Below are 23,710 nucleotides of genomic sequence, written 5' to 3' on the forward strand. Positions count from 1 at the left end.
CAAATTTGACACAAAAAATTTTTCCCAAGGAAAGAGGGATGAGGAAAGGAGAACAAAAAGACTTACAATTGGGCAACGACTTCTTTAATCATCCCCTTCATATCACAGATTTTTAATTTCACTACATTCACCAAATGATTATTGATTTAATTTCTTCTATTCTGGTGTATCCTGCCAAACGCAACTAATCTACCTTTTTCATTATTTTCATCTTCGTTTTAATCAAGTTTGACTGTAAAAATAGAAACTTAAGGGAAAAAACAGCTTCCTTGATACTATAGGACTCTCTTTTTGTTTTTGGTGACTTTTTCGTGTTTTGAAAAACATGGATCGAGCTATGAAGGGCAAATCGTTATGGAAAATCTCCTAAGGGAAGTAAAACCTCTTTGAGAGGGATGTCCGAGTTATCTAACTTCGAGTTGCCGTGAGTAAAATTACGGAATAAAATATTAGCGCGAGTCCAACCTACAAACCCTTGAAGCAACCCGAATTAAGACAAATTCTGATTACAGAGACGAGTTGTAAAAAATTGCATGACCAAAGTAAAGCGCGCGTTCTGATTGGTCAATTTAAGGTGGCTCGTACCGGTTTTCATCTTTTTGATGGTTTGTAACTTTGAAAGAATACAACAGAAAGACTGACCAAGGCCAGTTGAACACTTTTACGGGGTTGAATTGCATAATCATTGGTTATCCAAAAATAATTGTCATTTCGTCACTAGCAGTTTCCATGGCAACGCTTTCATTTATTCAGACGCATTTTTTAGCTTGTGGCTTAAATAATTCGTAAACTAACCCGGTGACCCCCTGATTTTTTTCAGTGATTGCTTTTGGCACTTGAAAAGGAAAATGCACAAAGATTTACAATAAATTCTACGGAGGGGAATTTTAGAAAATCTACCAAAAGGGCAATTTTCACACATCGCAAATTTCCTTCCGTAGAATTTTCTAGTTTTTTTTCTGATGATTCTTCCCGACGTTATTATCATATTGGAACGATAAAAAGAAGGGGTCACCGAACTTGTTTTCATGCAATAGCTTTCGTGAGTTTTAGCAATTTCCACGCGCGTTCTCGCGCATTTAAAAATCTGGGTTCTATAAGATCGACGTTTGCTCATGATCTGTTTTAGCTACCGCTGACAATTGCGTGTGCTCGCGCAAGCATCTACCATCTGATGTTTACGGACGTTTACTGCTAAGAAAATCATTAAACAGCCGTCAAAGACAGCCTCCCGAGCTCATCTTAAAAATCCTACACATGACTTCTGGCTATATCATATTATTTTCCTTGAAGTTTCAAAGTCTTCTTCCACTTCAGGTAGATTATCCTTCACTTGAGTTCTTCTTTTTTCGCCGTCGCAAGATTTCATATTGATTGAATATTTCTTTTAAATGTGAAGTGAAGCAACCTTTACTTCTCCGAAAATCGTCTTCGTTATCTTAGTTTCTATCTCCTGCATTCAAAGTGGCCGCTCAACACATCAAATACAAGCTCTTAGGTAAACTTCTCACGAAAGTAGAAAAAATTCCACGCGCTGCCATCTTTGTTATGAATTTTCATCTTTTGATCTCGCGCTTCTTTCGCACATTTCTCTCGCGCGCGTCACGCAAGAGCAACCTGTTTCCCGCGCGAGGAAACTGGTACGAGCCACCTCAACGTCCACCATTTGCCCATGGGTGTACGCTGCGGACTTGAGCAAATGCAAAGACTAGTTTTCCGCGCGCGCTTGTTTTTTCTGGTCGCGTAAGATTTATTAAATAAAAGAAAACTCTTTTGCCACAATGTAGCAATGTTATGTTATAAAACAAATGGTAAACGCCGTAGTGTACACTGTTGAGTTATGGATGCACTCTTTGGAGGTTTGCTAAGCGCTCAAGAAGCTAGAAGCGCTTTCGGCTATCGCCTCGCGCGACTACTACCCTTCTTTCGTGCTAAGCAACCTTCCGTGTACATCCACAACTCAATAGTGTACGCTGTGGTGTTTACCATTTGTTAATTCTCAAAAAATCTTAAACCACTCCTAAAAACATCCTTTAAAAAAATACTCTCCCCCCCTAAAATGGGTTTGGAGAACGCTAATCTTCCCACAAATTATGGTAATCCTCGTTCTCTACTAAATTTCTAAAAGCTCGTTCTGATATGTCTCCATTTTGCAGAGAATTGCATAAGTAAACAAAGTCTCGCATTCTGATTGGTTAACAAAGCGAAGTATTTAGCGTGGAATTCCGAATTGAAAACGAAACTAAGTGATAACTTGTTTCGCATACATACCATCTAACGTCAAATGGTAACACCACAGCTGCAAAAAAGTTGTTCCACTAAGCGATTGAAGGAAAATCCCTTACCTGACTCGTGAATTCTGTGTAGAATCGCATCATTGAATAAAATCTCGCATTCTGATTGGTTAACGAAGCAAGGTATTTAGTGTGGAATTGCGTGTTGAAAAAGAGGCTAAGTGACCTTTTTTCGCATCTACGTATACATAACAACTGTAAGTAATGCTCTTTTCTTTTTTTCTTCTTGTTTTTATTCAATTATGTGATTCAAGGAGAATCTATTACTTGACTCATGAATTCCGTGTTTTATTACATCCATTTTGAAATCACTGGTGGTCCCTGTAATCTTATTGGCTCTAATTGGTGCGATTTATTCACGAATCGCACCATTTTTTGCTCTAAATCGCATCATTTTACGCTTGACTGAGTTTTTGACACATGACGTCAAAGTCTTTCTGTTTTGACTAAAAGGTCGAGACAGCAGAAAGCAAATCGTTATCTTCAAGAAGAGTACGACATTTTTTAATTCATAAGACATGTTTCGATGTTACGAACATCATCGTCAGTTACAGACTATTTGAAGAACCGTTAGGGCTATTTAACGAAATAAGATGTAAAAGCATTTTCGGCTCCGCTTTTTATTTAAAAACCGGCTCATTACTGCATCAATAAAAGATTTGAATTTTCCAAGTCCTGTATTCGGGCAATTTCAAAATGGATGTAATAAAGTGGTAATTGAACCTTGTGTCGCGCAATTTTGGTCTGAAATCATACTTGTGATTTCAGCCCTAATAATATACATGAAAAAATTTCTCAGTTCTGATTAGCTAAGATGAATGCAGTTTTCAGTTAATTCGGCACAGAAGAGAGTTAATTCAGTGCAGAAGAGAGTTAATTCAGTGCAAAGAAAGAAACAAACCAGACATTCTGATTGGTCAGAATGATTGATCAATGTCAAGGTCAATATCAAGGTCAAGGTCAAGGTCACTTGGGTTTGAATAAATTATTTTTGCACGTGATGCGCGCGCTTTTCTTCTGCGTAGTTATGAGAAGCTACCTCGTATTTTTTCATGTATATTATTAATACATAATCACATTATTTTCTCGTGCAATTTGGAATAAATAAGCACTTGTAAATTTTTTCAAAGACCACAAACTGCACTCGCCCTACGGGCTCATGCAATTTTGTTAGTCTTCGAAAAAATTTACTCGTGCTTATTTATTCCAAATTGCACTCGAAATCATGTGATTACCTATACAAATTGCACTCCACTCAGTTCAATTGCCATCATAAATTGCACTTGAAAACCGATATCGCACTCATCGCTTCGCGATTCGTGCAATATCGGTTTTCGCGTGCAATTTAATACGGAATTCCCTCGTCAAGTGATGAATTTTCCCATAGAATTGCATTTGAAAACCGATATCGTACTCATCGCTTAGGGATTAGTGCAAAATCGGTTACGCGTGCAATTTCACCTGGAACTCCTTCGTCAGGTATTGATTTTTCCTATAATATTGGTATCTTTTCTGATAGATTCGAAACGAGATTTAACTTACCCAACAGGTCATTTAAAACTCTGCATAGCTTGAAACATATTTATACTATTGTATTTACAGGGAAATGTATCTTTTCTGCAACTGAAAATGCCTTCTCGCAATCTCTCTACTTCTTACGGTTTTTACGACGCTCCTTAGATTTGCCACTACCTTTTTTGTTTCCATGTGGGATTTCTTGAATGGGACTGAAATCATGTTCTTCTTCTTTGTCTTCCTCGTGCAATCCGTCTCCTTCTTCTTCTGGCTCACTGTCTTCATTAGCTGCAGTGAAGGACTCTTGTTTCGCTGGTGATTAGAAAAAGCTTTGTGTAATGTTTTTTTGCGTGAAAAGAAATCTCAGTAAATCAAGGCTGCGTCCCCGATTTTATTGAAGGAAAAAAGTTTGCCTCTTATATGATTTGTGTTACCTACCAACCTATTACCTTTAGATGTCAAATATTTTGGGAAATGTTTGACTCATCAGCTGTCACTTAGTATACAAACTATACCATCCTTCGAGAGAGTCAAAGTGAGAGACTGATCCAACCCCCACCCCCCACCCCCCTACCATAGGCCATATTACAAAGGTAATTTAACTTTTAATCTTTTAAGATATCAATATTTCGCCCGATTCCCGACGAATCATTTTGATGTTGTTTGAAATGTATTCTAGGGGCATACCCTTATATAAAGATTGCTTAAACACCTGTCGTGATTACCTTGTTCTACGACTTTTTCCGTCTTTTGCAGTTTGATTTCAGAATCTGTTACTGCGTTTTGTAGAGGGCTGACTTTTTCCCAATTCAAAGTAGACTCCACGTTTTGTACTTCACTCTTCACTACAGAAAGACTCGTCTCTACGCGTTCCATATCCAATTCGACTTTAGCCGACAAGGAATGGTCCTTTATCACCTTGAGTAGTTGTTTCTCTCGTGTAAATAAGGGTTGGACTTTTGACAAATAAATATCTTTGTAATGGAAGTAAGCCTTCTCTTTTACCAGATGTGCCGAGGAATTTCCATGGATTTCTGCATTCTCTGCGTCATTGTCTGTTGAAGCCGTTTCTCCTGGTGGTTTACAAAGTACAGGTAATCCATGAAGAGGTATGTACGTTTATCAGCTAGCACACCCTATTACTTAGTCTGTAACGCAGGTGAGGATTATTCAAAGGGAGTGAACAAACTTGTGCACTAAATTTTGATCATTAATTGCAAGTTACCGACTGAAGATAGGTGCGAACATTTTCTTTAGCATTCTAACCTCAGCTTGATCACATTATCAGTAAACTGTCGATACTGTTTTGAGTACATTAATACAACTGAGCTGTACGCATACGTCACCGCGTATCTCTTTTAATGCGAACCAAAGGAAAAGGTTTATGTTCGCACGCCGACGAAAGTAACGCCTTAATTAGATAATTTCAGAATGAAAATAGATTTTTTACCTTCGTTATCTTCATTGTTCATATGAAAGGTGTCTTCAGCTGAAGGCTTGAAACTGATCCCACAGATTCCACAGGCAGTTAAGTCGACTCTGAACTGGGAAAAATGTTTCTCTAAGACATCAGATTCTGAATTTATTTGTTTCTGGGTGGGCTCTAGCCTATGTAATGTTTTAGCGGGCACTACTCCGGCTTGCGCTTTCTTCTTCTCCAGGGACTTCATTCGTTTGTACCATCTTTGGATTGTGGTAGCATTCACATCTCTTAGAATGTTTTCTTTCTCTTTGAGCTCTTCCTCCGTAGGTTTTACATCCATGCGTTCCTCCGATGCTTCGGCTACGGTTTTATTTACAGTTTCAGTGTCTTCAGACGTTTTCTCTTGGCCTTGATCCTGTTTTAGTCCTTCGCGTATGTGCGACAGGTCTGTGTGGAATGTGTTTGGGTAAGTAGTTGGATTGCATGCTCCATCATACCATAATTTTCCATTATACCAGCGGAGATCATAAAGTTCTTCGGCCCTACTTTTCAGGAACGTCTTCAATATCATTACTACATCACGGGATCCTTGCGCCTCCTGGATTTTGTCTAACTCTCTGTTGATACGGCTTGTTAACCGAGGATTTGACTTGATACGCAAGATCTTTTTGAGCATCAATTCTTCCAGATGAATCGAAATTCCTTTACCACAATTGCACATCATGGTCAAGAAGAGCACCAAGGTTCTCTCTGCTTCTCCAGAGTCACAATAAGATGAACTCTCTCCTGAGTCAAGAGCGTCCCCTAAAACATCGAATGAATGGGCCACCTGGCCGCATGTCAGTGTCACCATGTAGTCTAACAAAGAGCGAACGGCTTTGGACAGTTTTATTTTATCGGCCTCTTGAGCGTAGCTATTCTCAACAGCTTGGTACAAGGTCAGTGTGCCTTTGTCGGCTCCGGGCCTGCAATTGTCCCAAAACCTCACCATAGTCAGATAACCTGCTGGTAGACACACAGGACACACACGGTTCTCTGTAGTCAAACGGCTGTACAAGGCAAGGCAAGCTGTCAGTTGATGTTCTAGGATCATAACGGTATTGGCAATGGATGGATATCTCATCTTACTTCGCTTTGCTGTTAGAGTAAGGAAACGTCTGATGATGATGTGAGCAGCGTTTTGCACGTCACCGTAAACGTAGAGCCTTTTCTTGCCGTACTCCCACCATTGCAAGTAGCTTTCGTAGCGTCCAATTTCATCAGGACCAGTCATTCCGTTCTTTGCCAACAGCTCACTTGTGGGCCTGAATTTTGGCGTTCTTGTCTTCTTTTCGAACTTTTTTTCCTCTTCACAAATCCACTTCACCGTGAAGTGAGAAGAGTTGATAAGCTGCAAACAAAATGACACTTTGAGAAAGTTATTCGTGTCTGACCGGCGCAACTCCTCGGCATTTTCTTTCCATAAAACGTTGGCAAATTGAAAAATTCGCTTGGTGACTAGTTTTGTCTTGTTAAGGCGGCGAATGTTCCCCAATGAAAGATGGTATTCTCTATAACCAGACGAGGGAACCAAGAAGTCGTAAAAACGCTGACAGGCACGGAATCCACGAAATCCCTCTAAATTTAATTTGAGGGTCTCCTGCTCGTCTTTCCTTGAAGCTATCTCCGACTTGAACGATTCAACTACTGATTCTAAATATACGAAATGGAACAGAGCCAGGAAGCGGTTGTTGAAATGGTCTAACGTATCTTCATGCTGATTTTCACAACTTGAATCGCCGCACGTCGTTCCCATTTCCATTTTCGTGCACGGAGTACTTCTAGCCAGCGTCTTCTCTAACATCACGTGAATCATTTCAACTAATTTGGCGCAGACGTTAAGTAAGAATCGTCCTATTTTTTTGTGTGCATCAAGTGTGTTTATCATCACCTCCGTGTTAGAGGTATGGTTTTCAATGATTTGGGGATAAACCGTGGAGAATCTGCCCCCGGATTTGCACAAATACCTATTTTCGTCAGCGGCGTTGGTTTTGAAAAGTCCAAAATGCTCTTCGCACCTTATAATTTCGCTCTCTTCAGCCAAGGTTAGTTTTTTCTGAGGCATGTGTAATCTAGTAATCAGTCCCAGAACTCTCTCCAAGGCTCTCACAGCCATCCACTGTTGGAAGGTTTTTGGAGGTACAAAATTCGTCGTCTCAAGCAATTGCATAACACTCTCTACTTCCCCGCAGGGATTCTTACTTTTGTCAAACAATCTCCCCGCGTCCTGGAGCTTCTTAGAGTCATCAGACAATCCTCCCAGTAAGAGCAAGGCCTCTGCTTGGCCGTTGAGGTCACCACAGAGCTGATAGTTCTCAATAGCTCTTTCAAGAATCGTAAGACTGTCGTCATTCTTCGTAGTGGTGCGAGCCAGTGATATCAAACAATCGGCGGAAAACTTGGGATCAGTAGAATATCTTTCAGCTTCCTCAAATTTTCCTGCGTCTTTTAAAAGTCTAGCGGCTTCATCCCGTCTTCCGTCAGCATCCAAGGCTCTGGCTGCTTCAATTATACATCCCCGTTTCTTCAAGAATGTTATACGGTCGGTAGCAGATGGAAGGTATTGAAGGACCTCTTCCATTTTGATTGTTTCCCCTCTCTTGAAATGTTGGTTTGCAAGTTGATGACGTAACCTCTCCGTCGTTCGAGTAGATCTTGGGGGAATAATACCATGTTTAGCCTCTAAGTCACCACTTGATGCCAGGATATAATATCGTTCAAGGGCACTGAGCGCTTCTTCAAAGATGCCTGCACGACAAAAGACTTCGATGGCCTCCGCGTAGTTGTTCTGTGCTTCGTAACATCTGCTTGCTTCCTTGTGAAGTTTTTCTTTCTTAAAAAGGCGAGCAGCATCTTGAAACTATCGAAAAACGAAATAAAAGAGTTGGAAACAGTTCGTGAAAAAATAACCGGGATCGAAAGTCAGTGTTGACAAAAAAGCAGAAAAGAGCCTGACTAGTGTTAAACGCCGATCAATTCGACGCTTCGATAAGCCTCCGTGGCAGGGAGGGGGAAAGCAGCGAGAGTTTGAACCTGCCTAGCTGGGGTGGGGGAATTTGAACCGGTAGTGTCAAATCTTTCCAGTAGAATGCAATTGTTATATCTTTGAACATGGAGATCGGTAAAGGTAAAAAATTCACTTCCACGAGTAAATGGCTCTAAGGAAAGGTCTAAAAGTTTAATCAATGTGCAGACAGTCACGGTCGTTGACCTTGCCTTTTACAAAAAAAAATTGGGTAGGGCATTTGAACACAATTTTTGCCCTGGGGGGCGGGAATTTGAACAAACCAACTTTCAGAAGTTCAAATGGCGGGGGGGAGGATGTCTAAGCTTCGAGTTGATCGCCGCATCACACTCATGAAGAAACCCTAACCCAGCATTGCATAAATTTTCTGCAAACTTATCAAGCTTCAAAGAATTCATTAATTCAGTTGTATTCCTAACCTTTCCTGTTTTCTCGTAAAGTCTAGCCAAAAGAGTCCACTCTCGGGCGTTGTTTAGGCAAATCTCGGCCTCATCATACATGTCGCATTTCAGGAAGCTTTCGCCAGCCTTGAGGAACTCGTCCTTCATTTGCTGACGATTTGTGGAACGCAATTTTATGGCTTCTGCCGCTTGTTGCTGTGCTCGGCTTTTCTGAACCCAGCTTTCATCACCAGCGAACTCAAAGCACTGTATAGCAAGCCTCCACAACTTGCGTTTGTAGAAACGCAAACCACCCTTCCGCCATTCATCTGGCGTTGATTTAGTAGCACACATGCTGGCCAGCTCACCAGATCCAGTGTCACCATCTCCCATTGATACAACTTTAACAAGGTCACATTTCTGGAAGAACTCAAACATGGGCGCTCTGGATTCTTTGTCCTCGTCAAAGAACCAGACGTTTACTCTGGCTCGAGTGATCGCTGTGTATAAATACTTGAGTTCAGAATTGAGAACCTTGTGCTTGTCCGGATCAAATTCAAGGGGACGGGAGGATTGTGCCGTAACGCTGTCTTCTGTTATCTCAGCAAGACCAGTCGAACTTGAAAGATTAGTGAACCCTTCATCTCTCATGAAACTGGCAACAACTCTCCATTCTTTTGTAGCCTGGGGCATGAAAGTACAAAACAAGATATGTGTGTTCAATTATGAAAAATGCCGAGGATGCTTCATTTACGTTTTCAAAACACTCTTTAATCACTTATGCGAAGCCCAAACTATTTAGATTTCCAATATATTAACCACTAGTTTAGTGCTGTAATGGTGTGAAAGAAAGACGGGTAATCATTTTTGGTTGCTATTGAATATACACTCATCATTTATTCAGTCCCATACACGTACCGCCAAAGAGTGTTTAAAGTAGCCTGTAGTACCTTAAAAATACATATTGAAACTCGAGGAACCATGGTTTTTTTTTTACCTCATTTCAAAGTGAAGAAAACATTTTTGATCGATAATTTTAGAGATCTTGATATTTTACCTGAGAATCTTTAAAAAAATTGTAAATTAAGACGTCATCAAACTCAAGTCCCTTGGCCTCATAGATGGTCATCACAAGTCCATGTGACAGTTCTTCCGGCAATGTCTCTCTCGCCTCATTTGATGCCACAAGAACCACTTGATGAGCACCAAACTCGATTCTTGAAGATTGCCGTTGATTTCCTTGAAGAATCATTGCCAGGTCTGAAGGACTGCAGGATTCCAGAAGGACCGGTCGCGGTCCTTCAAAAAGACCTTCATCCTTCTGCAATTTGTCAAATGAGTCGGGAAAATATCTCAGCAACAAATCTACCACGCTGGAGGCAAGACGCAGAATTCCCGCGTGTGATCGATAGTTGTGTGTCAGCTGATACAATTTCTTTGGGACTCTGATGAAGTCATTCAGGTCATCAGTGATACCTGCCGCCTTCCTGGCGTGATGAAACAAAGACTTTAGATCACTAAAGCGGAAGGAAATTCCCCTCATAATGCTTTGTGCTGTATCACCAGTAAAAAACAGTTGATTTGGATCGCGACAGCAACGAATTAATAGAGACAACTCCGCTTGTGTAAAATCTTGGGTTTCGTCCACGTAGAACTGATGAACTGACCATTCAGGAGCAGTAATAAGTTGAAGACGCTTGTGAATGTTGTAAACCAAGTCTGCTTCATCAAACATCCGTTTTGAGGATCGCTCTCGTTTATAAACTCGATACAGATCGTAAATTACCTTTCTGTCTGCAGAGAAGTTTGGAGCTTTCTTCTTTCCCAGGGACTCATAATCCTCGAGTGAAAGCTCTCCATTTTCACCCAACAGGGCTTCAGCAGAACCTTTAATGAAGGACCGTATTTCTGTCCAGACCAAAGTGGGATGGTAATCAACCCTCTCTTTCGAAGTCTTTTTCATTTTTGGCCACAACTCAAACTGGAAAACTGGGTAAGTGATTTCCCTTCTGGGGTCTCTGTCTTCTTTAAAGGATGTTTCTTTTCCCTTTTGTTTAGTGTCTACGCTGTCATGTTGGGTTCCAACGAGCCCCTCGTCTTCTTCTTCGTGGTCACTTTCGTCGTCTGATTCCGCGGCTGGAATAAATTGTAAATGGCTATCTTCCCCTCCCCAGCCATCAATTTTCCGAAGCAAACTACCATCCTCATCGCGTTTAAAGAAGGTTTTTCCAGGAAGAGAGGCATCTAACCTAAGAAGCCAGTCTCTCGAATTAACAAAAAGTGGCCACGCTCCTTCAGCAATGTTCTGAATCTTGGCAGGAAGAGGTTGGTCTTCAAATGGTATACGGTGTTGTGCCGCCGGGCACGCATGGCATAGCTCCTTAAAATTTTTCTCGACTTCGCTGCAGAGGACATTGTTCTTTGTAATAAAGATCTGGTGTAGATGTTCGTACATATCAGTTTGCTTCTTTTCTTCTAGATCAAGCTGGTTTTGTACCTTTGTAGAGCGAGAGTTTGATTGCATCACTTGAACTTGGTCGTCATTTTGTAACGTCGAAGCTGAAACTAAATACGACAAAGCATTGGTTTGCTGGCATTCAGGAGATGCTTGTTCTTGACTACATTCAGCTTGGTTTACATTTTGCTCGATTTTACCTTGTAGGGTTTCATCGTCGTTGGAGCATTGACCAATTTTCAGTGGAGGGGGCAGATATCGTGGAAAGTGGGGGCCAGCAGTTTCTGCACTTTCCCAGTAGCTTTGAAACTGGTTCCATAAGCGGTATAGGCAGCAAGTGGTCTTGCCCGTACCACTTCGACCAAGAAGAATGATGGGCACCGGAGGATCTGGGCGGAGGTTAACGATGGCATGCTCGAGTTCAGTTATCTTGAAAGGAAAGTCGATCCTAGAAGAAATGTCACTTTCTAGTACTGTTTTAACGAGAGCAGTGCTGAATGAGTAGAACTTGAGTATGTGATACTCTTGCTCATTTGCACTTGCGGGTGGAAAGAAAATTTGAGGCAAATTGTCAGCAATAGTGGACTTCTTCGGTACGCTTTCCTTGGCAGGTGGATTTCCTTTTAGCCCCAAATCACCAATCTCTTCATAACTGTTCGGTAGACATTCGGAAGTTAACACGCTGTTGCCTCCAGATTTCACCGGAATGCCTTTGAGTTTCCTTTTCACAATACAATCCATTCCTCTGTCATGTGACTTGACGATGAGGTCTATAGAACGGTCAAGTTTGTCGTGGTCTAATACAATGTCCCATACCCGAATGATGTCTGAGTAGATGCGACCCTCATGAGTCTTCTTGTTCAGACGGAGCTCAGGGTTTTCGCTGCATCGACCAGAAAAAGCGATCGTTTTTTCCCAAATTATTCGTTGACCTTTTGTTATCTTTGATTCGTAAAGTTCGATGTCTTTCCTCTTTGCTTCACCTTCGAGTCTCTTGCAGAGTGTCTTACTCCATCTTCCATTGGCTAACATGCGAATTTTATCAATTATACGTCTCCTCGTAGAGACACCAACTTTTTTATTTCTCATAATCTTCCAAACTCGATCAGTACAGTCCACTTCCCAAGGAAGATCTTCAAAAGGAGATTTGGAGTCGATATCTGTTTCTATATAATTATCTGCAATGATCTCATTCTCATCAACATCTCGATCGTCAAATACGGTCTCGTCTTTTTTTACCACATCGATGATACTCTCTGCTGTCTGAGGGCTCCCTGAAGACTCATTAAAAATTTCGATATCATCGTGCTCTTCGTTTGTATCAATTACATGTGGAACAAATGTAGAAAGAGGCTTTATGTCATCTATCAATCTGCCAATAGTTTTCGTCCTTTCCTCTCGCTGCCGCTGTTTATGATCTATCTTCCAAACATTGACGTTCTGAGGCGTATTACTGGCTCCTCTTGTCGCTTTTTCTTCATTACCACTCGAAACATGTTCTTCTTCTTCTCTATCTGCCCGTTGAAGGTCTTGATCTTGTTCATCAGACACCTTTTCGGGGTTGTTTTTGTGGGTAACAGTGTCTGAAGAACTCGACTGGTCAGTGTCTGAAGAACTCGACTTGTAACACTGTAATGCAGTGTCTAACATCTTCCAACGAGGATCACGTTTGGACGGAACCTTGTCTATTGGATATTCATTCCTCTTGTTTCGGAGATTCGGGTTGATGTTTGCCTCTCGAAGTATTCGGATTGCGTCACACTTCTTTTTCATCTCATTCTTGCCAAAGCATGCAATGTGATAAAGAGTGTTACCGTCTGTGTCTTGGACACTTTGAACCTCTGGAAGTGTGGACTTCAGCATTGCTTTTAAGAATTCAAATTTCCCTGACAAATCGATCATGACAAGTATTAATTAGAAAATAGGTTATGTTCCCAAAAATAAGCACTCATAATTGAAATGAAAAGTTTTCTCCAGAGAAGGTCAAGTCCTTGTTACTATAATAATAATAATAATAATAATAATAATAATAATAATAATAATAACTTGTATTTATATAGCGCTCATATCTTAAACCCATGGCGCTTTACAACACTGTACGGGGGACTTTACCAGACTGTTAAGCAGTTTACAATCAAATGAAAGCGAATGTAACAGATGCCCCCCCCCAATTCCCAGTAACCAGGCCAGACCACATCACAGTAATCTCTTGAAGTGGGTTCTTTAACGTCCCCTGCCTAACCAAATTAACTAATTAATAGATGCAGGAGACGGGACCTCCATTTATTCTTCCCTATCCGAGAAGACTAGAATATCTAACCATTTCTTGATCGATGTTATAGAAAGGTAGCAGGCGAGAACAAGTCATCAGTTGTTTTCCTTTTCTAGAGTTGGTGCGAAAATATGGAATGGCATCCCCCCTGAAATTCGTAAACTAAGGAAAGCACCTTTTAAACGTGAGCTAACTCACTTGCTTTTGAAAATTCTTGAAATTGAGGAGATGAATGTTGACTTGCGCTACCTTGACCTTTCTAGCTTATATTTGTATTTTAACTGATTAGCTTTCTCTTTGACCTGTTAAAAACTTACTTGTGTGACTGGCCCAGTTAAAACCTTTAACATGATTATCACTACTATTATTTGTTATTTATTTTTATTTGCTCATTTATTTATTTATTTATTTCATTTTTGCGTGTGTGTGTGCGTGTGTGTGTGTGTGTGTGTGTGTGTGTGTGTATGTGTGAGAGCCTATACAGTGTCTGTTTAGGTAACCCGCCTAGAATAGCTTTGCTAACTGCGGGCTACAAAAGCCTTTATTTCTTTAATTTAAAAAAAAACTAAAGTCAATGTTGTTTTTGTTTTTTTCTTTTGCGGTAGCATATTCTTCTCAATTATTTTAAGACCCTGAGTGTTGGTCCGGCCGGGGCTCGAACCGTCGACCTCCGCACAACAGTCCGGCGCTTAACCAATTGAGCTAACCAGGAGGCGGTTTTTTACTCTCTTTATTCTCTTTCAGTAGTGTGACAACAGCGTTTCTCTGTTGTCCTATCGTGTTCAACTTGTACAATAGCACTGCCTCCCTAGGCTACTACTGTTATATCAGTTCTAGTTATATTACCGTTCTTCTGGAGACCAATCTTCAATGCCTGGTGAATTATAGGCTCTCCTTCTTTGCTCATTACACAAGGGTTGGCTCCATTCTGCACCAATTTTTCCACAAGGGGTAGGTTTGGCGGTCTCATAGCTTCCTCTAAGGGTATTTTATCTGATTCTTCAATACCATTTGCTGAGGCTCCATGCTTGAGGAGGACTGACACTAAAATGAGCCGCTCGGGCACATTAGAGCATATTATTTCTCCAAGTGGGACACTCGATGCGTTGATGCCAGTCGCCAATCCCCCGTATCCTGTTGCTTGTGATCCGGGTCCTCCTCCCCCGAGATACAGGATTCTCAGTTTACGCCACTTCTTCTTTTTTATCACGTCACTCACTAGCTTTTCCAGGAGTTTGCTAGGCACAGGGGCCGTTAGAGCTGATGTTCCCTCTAAGAGAAAGAGTTTACTACTTAATTTCAACCTATTTGAATTAAGGTTACCCATAATTTTTAGTCTAGATCTTTCCACTCGACGAAAGTTATTTTGTCTTTCTGTCTTACAGAGCAACGTTTTTGCTTGGGATTCTGCAAGTTTACGACTTGTGTTTATGACTTTTTTTTTATTAGCAACGTCCATTCATGATTTTTAATCTTTACCTTCAAGACTGGCAGCAGTAGCCAAGGCGTCACACAAAAGGCCATTAATGAAGTCCTCATCTGTTGTTCTCTTTAAGCACTCGTTCGCCGCATGCATCGCCTCTTTTTTCCTTTTTAAAGCCTGGAAACACTTAAGTTGGTGTAGATAAACCTGTAAAAAGAATGCTCCTTGTAAATTTAATTTGTTTATTTCATGTAAAAGTAAAGGTAAATGTGAAGTTACATAATAATGTGATACCTACCTCAGACATTCTTGGGCATATCTTTGACGCATTTACTGCATCTTCCAAACCGCTCTGGAAGTTCTTCAGCTGTTGATAAGCCTCTGAACGTCGGCACAACAGATGTGAAAAAGTCTCTCTGGAGTCAGCAGGAGTGTACATTAGAGCCTGATTCAAGTAGTCAATGGAGAGGTTGTAGTTTCTTAAGTGGAAGGTTTGGTTGGCTCGTTCTCCCCATCTCTTTGCTTCTTCCTTTAAATAAGAATTTTAAAAATGAGTCAGTTGATTTTATTCGCAAAAGTTATTCATTAAGGTGATTACGTCAACCATTACGGACGAAAATTATGTATCCTAGATTCATTGTAATCTGCGGTAATCCGCGATAGGGTATTGCTGGCACTGGCTCCTTAGACAAACGGTTATGAAAACCTGAAAAGACTCCCTAAAAAAAGAATACCTCTGATTTCACTGGTTGTATCTTAAAGCACTCCTTTCCAGCGTCGATACATCTTTCATGTTCACTCCCAATGAAGTAGGCCTCTGCCAGCGCATGGTATATCTGTGCATTGATTGTTCTGTCTGTGTTGGAATGCGAAAGGTATAGAGACATGTTGAGCAGCATCACAGCCTTTTTACTGTCATTGGCATCTACTGCTTTGCGACCAAGTTGAAGCCATTGCTTAGGTTGACCCTATGAAATTTCAAGACACACAATAAAGGATCACGTACACCTATAAAGGTCAACCGAGCACAATACCTATTACCCAAAAGAAGTTTGCGTTTGCGAATCGTGTTAATCAAAGGAAGTCTCAAGATCCAAAAACTGGATTGCACATTGTTACCGAAGAGGAATCTCACACCTCTCTGTTGATGAAAATCCCATGGCCAACTATGCAAGCTGGATCAGCATTGTTTCTCAATAGAGTCACAGCCAGAGGAAAATTCATCATTTCCATGGCAGCTAAAAGTGGAGGTTTGGCACAGCCTCGTAATCCGTCCACGGAGGCTTTGTGTTGAAGAAGAGATTTGACAAGGCTGTGTATATCTTCAACATCCGACTTGATGAGAAGGTCCAGAGGCACACACGAAGCATCACACTCACATTCAATAGCCAGTCCTCTAGATGCTGGGCTTGGGATGCTACCAAGATATAGAAATCTCAGTTTCTTCCACTCTTTCTTTTCTGATGCGTCCTTCACCAGAAATTGTAACACTTGGGGAGACAGAGTGCATGTAATCTGTGACTCTCCACCTACAGGGTTTAATGGAGTAATAATATACCTTCGGCCTTCGATTTCAGAACTTAGAATTTTGTAAACGTTGGCTTGTTAGTGAAAAATGAGGACCTCCCTTTTCCGTTGCTTGGACACATTTCTATTGCAGTAAAATGTGGAAAGTGTCCTTTACCAATCTTAGCGTAACTGGCAGGTTCTCCCATCTACTGTTTCATTTAATGATGAAAAATGAAGTAGAAATGTTTGTTATGAACAGAGCACCAACCTTCTATGAGCATAGCAGTTGTAATCACATCTGTTGCAGTTATCTGTTTCTCTTTGTCGTTCAGAGCGTGTGTGTGTGCTTTACAAAACGCCTTCAGAGCTTCTCGAGTTTTGTTTAAATCTCGCAGACACGTTCCCTGACGCGAGTACCCCTGGAATAATGTAAGCACCAGCTATAAGTTTCATTACTGAATAGTCATATAAGACTGCTTTATTTCACATTTATTTGACAGCTTTTACGCCTTAAAAATATGTTACTCTAAGGAATTACTCGAAGGTTCTTGCCTAACGGGCACTGTGTTTGACGTGGGCATGAAAAGTATGACTTGTCTATATTCACATAAAAAGTACGAAACTTCCACCATCATGAACACATTCTGCTAACGTTAAATCTTGGATGTATGGGGTTGCACTACACGACACATTTTGGACGATGTCAAACAGATCACTCGATAAATATCATTCTCAGTAATCCTGTGGTTATGCTCGTTTTGTAGAGGCTTTGCTACTGGTGTCCTGCAAACACTATAAGCTTACGCCAGAAAATCGACACACTTCTTGAGTTTTTCCCAATTATATTACGGACTAAAGATGATTTAATAATGATTTTTATGAATGAAAGTGACCCATTTAGATAGGTAAACCAAGAGGCTGAAAAAAACTTTACGACTCTTAAATGATCTTAAATGATGCGTAAGCCATTACAGATGCCACACATGTCGATGCTTAGTGTGTGAGGCCTGTGTTCCGGAGTGAGTTGGCGGGGTGGGAGGGGAAAGTTGAGGGGTGCTCATGAATCTTCCTTGAACTCCTTTTTTTCTGTGAGTACACTATCAAAACTCTAGCGGCTCTGTTGACTGTTTTTTGATGGAAAGAAAATAAAAAAAGGATTAGTTGCTTACTCTGAACCATTTTGGCTTCACTTTGGTGCATTCTTTTGCGTCTTCCAAAGCTTCCTCGAACTTCTTTAAGTTGTTCAGCGCCAAACATCGGTTACTTAGAAGAGAGGCCAAGAGCTCAGTCTTTGATGTTGGTGTGAATTCTATGGCAAGTGTGTAATACTCAGCCATTAGGTTATATTCTCTTTCCTCGTTTAACTTGTTTCCCCAGTTCTTCCACTGTGTAGCTTTATCCTTTACAGAATAATCATGAATAAATTGAAGAGATGATTAGATAGATAGGTACCAATAGATAGAAAGACAGACATATAAACAAATAGACAGACTAAATATTATCAAGCAGACTTTTTCCACAAATAGAGTCTATTAAATGGAATGTTATGTCTAGGAGATTTTAGAGGAATTTGTTTTAATGGTCCTGTTTTATCGACAGGAAGCTACTTCGACTATTTCCTCGTTCAGTATTAAATGTCTTAAGTTGCTAATAGGCTCAAAAAAAGCAAAGTAAAACAGCAAACATAGTGTGAAATATTACCTCATTTTTGTATCCTTTGGGAAGAGCTTTTTTTAATTTGCGACCTATGCGAAGACAATCTTCAAAGGCCTTTTCTTGGAAGTACAATTCACAAAGAGTTTGTAACGTTGTACGCTGTTCCTCTGTCGTGTTTCCCTCTTGCGTCAAGGAAAGTTTAAATAATTCGATAGCTTTATTGTTATCTCCTTTTTCCCTTGCCTTTTTCGCATCCTCTTTAAATTTCTTCTGAAATAAACCGACAAAGAATGAATAAACAAATTCATCGGATTAAGCTATTTAGTTATTTCAGCACCATTAAAATTGAAGGACTCCGTTACTGTAAACGATCTTTCACATCCTTTCTCCTCGTTCAAACCTTTGTTCCTCAAGAGAACAAAGTTTAATCAATAAATCCTTTCCACAACTTTAATAATCTGTTAAGCTGTCGGGTGATGGGAAAATCGTTAAATGTGGTATAATCGTTTGGTTATAGCCAAATCAGATAGCTTTCATATCTTTAAATTGAAAAGTTGTACACAATGAATTTTTTACCTCAAATTGTAATCTAGGTCCTGAAGTAGTGTTTCTTTCCATCAAAACACCAGCAACATCAAATTTGTTCAGGTCGATAGCCAGTTCAAGCGCGGTTTTTCTTCCTTCTTGGGGAGTGTCACGTGCTTTGTGATCCAACAATATGCTAACGAATTTTTCGAGATCTAGAAAATCGCAGCTTACTACTTCTATTAAGGGGACGCTGCTTGCATCACAACCAGCGGCAAGTCCTCCTGAACCTTTCTCAAACTGTGTGGGCCCTCCTCCGCCCAAGTAGAGAAGATGAAGAGTGGCCCAATCCTTGTCATTTACGGCCTTGTTTATTACTGTCTGGATGTAAGTCTTTGGAATGCCATATTGTATGCTTGACGTGCCATCTAGAAGAAGAAAAGTGTACACTTCATAAATCACAAGTAATACATAGTAACATTAAGTTAACTATCTTTCCATTCCTCTGTTCCGTCCATTTGTTATTGACTACCCGACATGCCGTCTAACCATTAGTCCCTTGAACACTGATCAACCAGACCCATTCATTTGCTTCGGCTTTTAATTATTTTTCATTCATTGATTCCAACACTCATTGACTTGTTCATTCGGTCAATTCCTTGTCAAGAAAACAAAAACTACACTGTGGGAAAATTTGAAATCACGACACGATTAACTACTACTTTACCTGGCAGTTTCAATGCTACGTACAGCAGTTGATTCAAAGTATCTATTGCGTGGTGTTCCAACCGTGAAGCATCACTAAGCAACAACTTTAGTGATCTTGAAAATGGCTTCATCGCATCCCTGTACTTTCTCTGCGCTAATAGACAAGATCCCAGACGATAGTGTGCCTGAAAAATATGATACGTGGCACATAAATTGTCTACATTTCAACTAAACCATTGTATAATTATGAGATCACGACATGAAAATCCTTGGATACTTTTAGAGAGCAACAAGACCTCCAGTTTAACACACCACAGTCTTGACCAGAGTCAGCAATGGTACACCGGGAATCCTTTTTTGTAGCTTACTGCCTCTAAAAGAAGCGTAAGCTACTATGCTGTCCTGTTGAGTGACTCTAACAATAGAATCTGAGTGAGTGAGGGTAACGATAGAATCCGAGCCCACAACGAACTCCGCCGATGTTGATCCGATATTCCCAATCTTAACTCCTTTTTGTATCTATGGACTTCTGTGAAGTCGTAGACACTACGCTATCCAGAGTATAAGTCCGTCCGTATGTCTGTAACAATAGAAACCTTCTAGAGTGCATGCAGTCCGGTCTTCTTCTATATGGTTCGATTTTCGTACTTCCCGTCGGCGATCGTGATCGTAGTTTTGTTGTTTCCTGCAGGTTTTGTGTCGCATTGCTGCCACTATTTGCTCCGCAAATGAAATATTTGCCCCAAAGGAGTTTTTGTGTTGCATTACGGCGATTATTTGTCCTGCGATTGATTTTTTACTCAAAAATCGAGATGAAAGATAAAAATCGCTAAATATTTTCGCATGTGTGCAAATAGGCATGCGGATCAAACTTCAAAGTGAATTATGCAAATTTGTCCGTGTGTGAAGAGATCACAAGTTTCATGGTTTCTATCAATTGGAAGCGAGACGGAAATGACCAAAAGATATTTCGAGACGACAGTTTTATTCAAAACAGTTCTTGATTTACTGTTGTAAGCGAAAAACGTTCGAATTTCTTACGTGGACAAAGCCCACGCAGTAAAACTCATCAAGAGTTTAGTTGACTTCAGGGCAAGAAATTGCGTAGTGTTATGTTTTTTGAACAAATTGTTACTCAAACGTAATGTTTACCGGGCGATGGAATTGAAGTCCGGAAGTGCGGTTTCGGTTTACGGCCACAGTTCGCATCGCTTTGGAGAATTGTAGTGTCATTGACTCAAGAGCTTATTCTATCACCTTTACGACCTTAATATCCATTATTTTCCTGATAGAGTATTAGATAGCATTGCTAATTTATATTCTGAGTTCCACAAGGTCTAATTTGATCGCAAAGGAACGAAAAATCCGACTTAAAAATTTTGAAGGTCGGCCGCGCGAACGCTCTCCTTTATTCAAGTTTGATCATTTAGTATGAAAGGATAGAATGATGGCCTTCTAGTACCCCCTGACGCCATCAAAATATTTGTGTAAACGACGAATTCTTATCAACGAGTTCGTTGATCTCCTAACCATGGGGGAAGGTGGGGGACAAAATTCTAGTTAGTAGGGGAGGGGGGGGGGCGGTTACAGGCGGTTCAGGTGTCAATGTGTTACGTAACATAATATATTTATAAGATTGATATAATTGTTTCGTTCATCACAGAACTTGGTTGCATTATATCTTTAGTTGTGAGTAATTTTTAGTGTCGTTGTTTTAGGGCAGTTAAATACGGTATTCTAAGTAATGACAGGCGCAGTAAGCTAGATGCAGTCACCGACTACCTATTTTTTATAATCAGCGAACACACATGTATCTTCGAAGGGCTTTGACAGATATTACTTATTACTACTAACACAATGGTGGGTCAAAATATCGACATTCTTGCCTTTGGCCATCCAGATTTATTCTCCACGCAATTTTGTGCATCCCCCAGTGCCTGATCAGCTTTTCCTTGTTTGTTGTACATCAAAGAACGATTGGAAAAAATAGTCCCTTTGAGGTCTTTTTCTTCTGCTGGTGTAAATTGTAACGCAAGTGAATAACAGGCAATTGCTTGATCCACTAGACTTGGCTCCTTGGACAGATCGTTTCCACGTTTCTTCCACCTTTCAGCTTCCTCCTGAAAGTACCAGAGTAGTGATAAGGTCTTGAGTTTGATGATGCATGAGCAATCATTAATTCCACCTCATTCTTCAGTGTTATTTATCAGGAAGAACTGAATGAGAGCAAGGTCAATGGCAAGGTCAGGTGAGGTAAAACTTTCTTTTCCCAGGGTGGCCATAAGGCTATTATCCAGAGGGGCCCTGGACTAAAAAGTAAAATTATGTAACAAAAGACGATAAATAGTTTCTTTAAAATACAGGATGTAATAATTTGAAAATACACAAATTTAGAGGAAGAAAGTTAGTCCGCGTTCTTAGTGTAACAAGGGAATAAATTAAGAAGGATGGTCCAGAAAGTTACTCTATCAAGAGGAGAAATTTTGCTATATGGGCCTCCTCAGGTAGCAATAGGCTTGCTATGAAAAGTGATATCAAACTTGAATAAACTCGTAAAATAAATTGGTAACATATGGATAACATCGATTGTATTTGCTTCTGAAACACTGTTTTCTTCCACCCGAACTTTCCAGTCGAATGAGTTCTCATTTAACTAATTAATCTTATATCTTACCGTGGACCTAAAGTTAGGGTTTGACTTATAGCTTTCCTCTCCAAATTCAACTGCTCTTTTGTATCGTTTCAATTTAAAGTAAGCATTTGCTAAATGACTCTCAACGGAACGTTTGAATTTCATCTTGGAACCATCTTCAGGATGAAGCAGTAAAGCAAAGATGAAGCTCTTGATTGCCCACTGGTAATTCAGACTCTGCATGTTTTTGATGGCATCATCCTTCCTTTCTTGAGCATGAAGCTTAAAAGATGAAAACGGAGAAAGCATCTTATTGATCCTGTCTAATATACTTTCTTATAATATTTGCTTAGCTATTCGTAAAGATCTGTCCAGGTGCCCGATCATTTAATTGAATTAAAGTAAAACTGGTCCACGCCTCGTGAAACATGGTTAATGAAGAATGTGTTTACTTGTTAATGTTGCTAGTGAAATTTACATCTCAAAAAGTTCACTTGTTTTAAAATTTATGATGAAGGGGGAGTTTCAACCATAAACGAAAGCCTTTCCTCACCAAAAATTGGGGATTTGGAAAATTGTGCGAACCTCTGGAAAAATCCTGGCCACGCCCCTAAAAGGACATAGTGGTTTGGACTTCATGAAATGGACAAGAGAAACTCAGTAGTCTAAGAGTCTAATGGCATCAAGAAAAGCACAATTTCTGTGCTGTTATGAGATTTTTTGATCAAGGATAAAAACGGCCAAACTCTATCAAGTCATCTTACCTTTGCAAGATTTGGATCCAGTCTCTTGATTTCCTTCGTTTCTTTTGTTTCCCCAGTGATTTGACCCATTTCGTATCGAGCAGTCACCTGACACAGAAACGCCTGAGCTCTAGTTCTAGGCGAGGTATGGAAGTATAGGGCAAACTTGGCACATCTTTCGGCCATGGCAAATTTATTTCTCTCTAGGAGAGCATAGCCATGATCTGACCACTTTGATGACTCATCCTGAAAACGAAGAAAACTTAAACTTTAGCGATAAAAGAGAAAACCAGACTTGATTAAATAACTAGGAATGTATTTTCATCTATGATCTTCTCCTCGCTTCATACCTGCCCAGAACTCAAATTTTAACTTTAGAGTAACACAACATATGCTACTATAGTACTTAGAACACAAAGGCTTTGGAAAACTTTGGCTTCGCCATAGACCATTTCGTTTACTTACCTCTGCGAAAAAGTCTTTTCTTGGTAATCCATGCCGCAGTGCATTTTCCATCTCTTGCAGCGCCCCTTCGACATTCCCTAACTGCCAAAAGCACTCTGCTCGATCCATAAAGAACGGAGCAGCAAACTTTCGAGGCAGGTTGAGAGATTCCAACTGAGCCAAGCCCATTGAAAACAATCTTAGTGCGTCAGGATAATTGTGGAGCTCCATGGACTTTTTTCCCATCATTCCCAGATGACGAGGGTCCATTCCCTCCATCACTAAGCCTTCTCTGGTACAAACTAAAGCGAGAACAACATCTTCACTGGATACCTTGGCATTGTTTGAGATACTGAACTATTTCCAGGCCCTTTTTTTCAGAATTCAACATGTTTTAAAAACTCCAAGCTTTATAGGATTTACTATTGAGATTCACTGGTTACATGAAGAAACAACACTCGAGTTTCCATTTACATGAAGAAAAAGCTGACCAAAAATTGGAGACTCACGATTCAGAGACAAGTTTTTCCACACTCAATCTAGTTATCTATTCTGGAAAACAGGAGGCCATATTTTGGGACGGCTAACTCAAGTAAAGTTCGCACTGCCACATGTTTTTCACTAAACAATAATCTGAAAACAGTGATTTTCCTAAAAATCGTGTATT

At 40.3% G+C, this 23,710-nt stretch overlaps 1 protein-coding gene across 4 annotated transcripts in view; it reads right to left on the bottom strand.

Annotated features, from left to right (window-relative positions):
* Positions 1-68: 68 nt before the first annotated feature.
* LOC111338137 (TPR and ankyrin repeat-containing protein 1) overlaps positions 69-23,710 on the bottom strand; it is a 47,645-nt gene continuing 24,003 nt past the window's right edge. For all 4 annotated transcript variants that reach the window (XM_088733614.1, XM_088733613.1, XM_022944570.2 and 1 more), the window contains exons 2-20: positions 23,065-23,345; positions 22,621-22,845; positions 21,899-22,138; positions 21,111-21,344; positions 19,244-19,409; positions 18,568-18,944; positions 18,037-18,261; positions 17,505-17,735; positions 16,604-16,754; positions 15,964-16,355; positions 15,561-15,794; positions 15,125-15,355; positions 14,883-15,033; positions 14,250-14,675; positions 9,734-13,017; positions 8,716-9,360; positions 5,260-8,131; positions 4,535-4,882; positions 69-4,121 (exon numbers count right to left, since the gene is read on the bottom strand). In XM_088733614.1, the coding sequence (XP_088589740.1) occupies positions 3,943-4,121; positions 4,535-4,882; positions 5,260-8,131; positions 8,716-9,360; positions 9,734-13,017; positions 14,250-14,675; positions 14,883-15,033; positions 15,125-15,355; positions 15,561-15,794; positions 15,964-16,355; positions 16,604-16,754; positions 17,505-17,735; positions 18,037-18,261; positions 18,568-18,944; positions 19,244-19,409; positions 21,111-21,344; positions 21,899-22,138; positions 22,621-22,845; positions 23,065-23,322 (10,869 nt within the window). In that variant the 5' untranslated portion in view covers positions 23,323-23,345 and the 3' untranslated portion in view covers positions 69-3,942. The remainder of the gene's footprint in view (positions 4,122-4,534; positions 4,883-5,259; positions 8,132-8,715; positions 9,361-9,733; positions 13,018-14,249; positions 14,676-14,882; positions 15,034-15,124; positions 15,356-15,560; positions 15,795-15,963; positions 16,356-16,603; positions 16,755-17,504; positions 17,736-18,036; positions 18,262-18,567; positions 18,945-19,243; positions 19,410-21,110; positions 21,345-21,898; positions 22,139-22,620; positions 22,846-23,064; positions 23,346-23,710) is intronic.

Source organism: Stylophora pistillata, chromosome 9 (genome assembly GCF_964205215.1).
Source record: "Stylophora pistillata chromosome 9, jaStyPist1.2, whole genome shotgun sequence".
NCBI classification, from domain to species: domain Eukaryota; kingdom Metazoa; phylum Cnidaria; class Anthozoa; order Scleractinia; family Pocilloporidae; genus Stylophora; species Stylophora pistillata.